At 51.7% G+C, this 2,530-nt stretch overlaps 1 protein-coding gene across 1 annotated transcript in view; it reads left to right on the top strand.

Annotated features, from left to right (window-relative positions):
• The first annotated feature begins 2,429 nt into the window (after positions 1 to 2,429).
• The window catches only part of RPS15 (ribosomal protein S15), a 3,926-nt gene continuing 3,825 nt past the window's right edge, over positions 2,430 to 2,530 (top strand). The window contains exon 1 of the mRNA XM_006017432.3: positions 2,430 to 2,518. Coding sequence (XP_006017494.1) covers positions 2,516 to 2,518 — 3 coding nt within the window. The 5' untranslated portion in view covers positions 2,430 to 2,515. The remainder of the gene's footprint in view (positions 2,519 to 2,530) is intronic.

The raw sequence follows: 2,530 nt of genomic DNA, 5'->3' as shown, positions 1-2,530 counted from the left end.
TGCATCTTTTATTAGACCACCTGAGCAGCGCGGAAAAAAGTTCAGACGCAGTCACCCTTCGTCAGGCATAGAGGGAGTCTCTGCTGGCCTTGATGCTTTCAAAGGTGCCATGCCATGCTAGCGCTGTTAGGTTTGCAGATCTGATCCACAAGATCCACCCAGAGATTCCAAATAGTTGTGCTCCTTCCAAATGCTTTGCAACTGCAAAACTGCTCTTGGAATTTCATAGATTTCATAGACATCAGGGCTGGAAGGGACCTCGGAAGATCATCGAGTCCAGCCCCCCGCCCAAAGGGCAGGAAGTCAGCTGGGGTCATAGGATCCCAGCAAGATAAGCATCCAGTTTCATCTTGAAGGTGTTCTTGAAGGCGCTTGAACCACCTCCGGTGGCAGGCTGTTCCAGACCCTGGGGGCTCGGACAGTAAAGAAGTTCTTCCTTATGTCCAGCCTGAAACGATCTTGAAGTAGTTTGTGACCATTCGACCTCGTCATCCCTTGGGGCGCTCTGGTGAACAAACATTTCCCCAGATACTGGTGGTCACCCCTGATAAACTTGTAGGTGGCCATCAGATCACCCCGAGCCTGCGCTTTTTCAGGCTAAAGAGCCCCAGGGCTCTCAGCCAGCCCTCGTAGGGTCTGCTTCCCTGACCTCTGAGCATGCGCGTGGCTCTTCTCTGGACTCTCTCAAGCTTCTCCACATCCTTTTTGAATTGTGGAGCCCAAAACTGGACACAGTACTCCAGCTGCGGCCTCACTAAGGCCGAGTACAGGGGGAGAATGACGTCCCGGGATTTGCTTGAGAAGCATCTATGGAATTGCAGACAATGAGGGTGGAAGGGAGCTCAGGAGGTCGCATCCAGTCCAACCCCCTGCTCCAAGCAGGACCAGCCCCAACTACATCATCCCAGACAAGGCTTTGTCTAGCTGGGGCTTCAAAACCTCCAAGGATGAAGACTTCACCACCTCTCTGGGTAACCTGTTCCAGCACTTTACTACCCTCCTAGTGAGAGGTTTTTTTCCTGATATCTAACTTAAATTTCCCTTGCTGCAACTTGCCTTCCTGGAGTTAAAAAGAGAGAAAACTAAGAGCCGGCATTTTCCAAGGGGTGCTGCTAGTCTATCCAGGGGTGCCACAGGTAGGAAAGAGTTGAGAACCACTGCGTAGTTCCTCTGAGAAGACCTGGCCTATAGCTTACATTGAATATTCTTCCTTTTCATCTATGAACCCTTACTAGCACTGGAACTTAAAAGCACTTTTCACAGTTTTCCTTCTTGCCCTTTCACCAAGATAGTGTAAAAAATGGTAGCATTTTATACCTGATCACTTTAAACCCTGCAACGCACCTGTTCAGTTCTGCAGTTCTGACCTGGGAATCTCGGCTTCTATGACGATTGCAGTAGTACGGAAGAATCAGGCATATTAACTTCCTAGTTTGCTGTTTTAATTTCTAATTTTAACGTGGATTTTAGTTTGCATTTCACGCAGCTTGGATGTTTTACCGCTGTAATCCAGGCTTGCTTTCCCAGTTCTGCGTTTGTGGTTCAAACTGCAGCGGGAATGGTTGCCAGTCAGAACTTCTTATTTTAAAGGTGTAGAAATCTAATCTAGGTGTAGAGATACCTGCCAGCTTCTACGTTTGCTCAATTTACGTGTCTGCGTTTTAAAAAAGGGCTCCTGTCTTGCACAAGGACCAGGTTGTCCGGTTTTTGTTTGAGGTGTACAATCTGAAATGCAGCTCTGCCCAGCAACAAACTGAATCGAGCAGGGCGAAGAGCTGAGCAAGCGTTTGCCTGCCACACCTTGGCTCCATGCTTGTATATGAATCAGCTTTAAAAGCGCAATGGGCTGGAGACTTTCCAGACACAGGGAGGAGGCACAAATGGCCTACTTAGGGGAGCCGGACTGCAGATCTCTGGACTGCCGCCTTTGCAGAGCTCACTCAGGTGGTCGTCACCTGGGAGGGATGGGTAGGAGCAAGCCAGCTTTGACCTAGGCCTGCCTGGGTTAGCGTATTTTCCCCTGTGCATGGTCTCAAACCCCTCCTTGTCCTTTGTGCTGCTTTGAAAATTGTTGGAAACCTGATCTTTCCTTGGGAGGCAATTGGGGGCTGGGACCGGTGGAGCCTGGGCAAGGGGGAAGCCAGGATAGGAGCCCGAGTTGGCTCTGGAGCGAAGGCATACAGGCCGTCTCCCTCCAGCAGTGGAAGCACCAGGAATTTAGCTGCCCTCTCCCTTGGCAGTGGAGGGGAAAAAAAGAGCCAGGCCACCAGCCCTTCTCCATTGCTGCTGGGCAACCGCCTTGTGCAAAGGGGGTGACATTGCCCCAGGCAGCACCCACCAGGAGTGAGGCTCCTGAGAAGGGAGCAAACAGGCGTGTGCGGCCCCTTTAAGTTCCAGTGAGGGCGGAAAGCCGCTCTGAAGCCATGGGGGGCGGGGCTTCGGCCCTTCCTCTTGCTCTCGCGATATCAAGCGCCTCCCGCACGGCATCAGCCCTTTCCGGAGAGACGCGGCCAAGATGGTGGGTGCGAGC

This window comes from Alligator sinensis, unplaced genomic scaffold, assembly GCF_000455745.1.
Source record: "Alligator sinensis unplaced genomic scaffold, ASM45574v1 scaffold1295_1, whole genome shotgun sequence".
NCBI lineage: Eukaryota > Metazoa > Chordata > Crocodylia > Alligatoridae > Alligator > Alligator sinensis.
The sequence above is the reverse complement of the archived record's forward strand: the minus strand, read 5'-3'. Positions and strand labels throughout refer to the sequence as shown.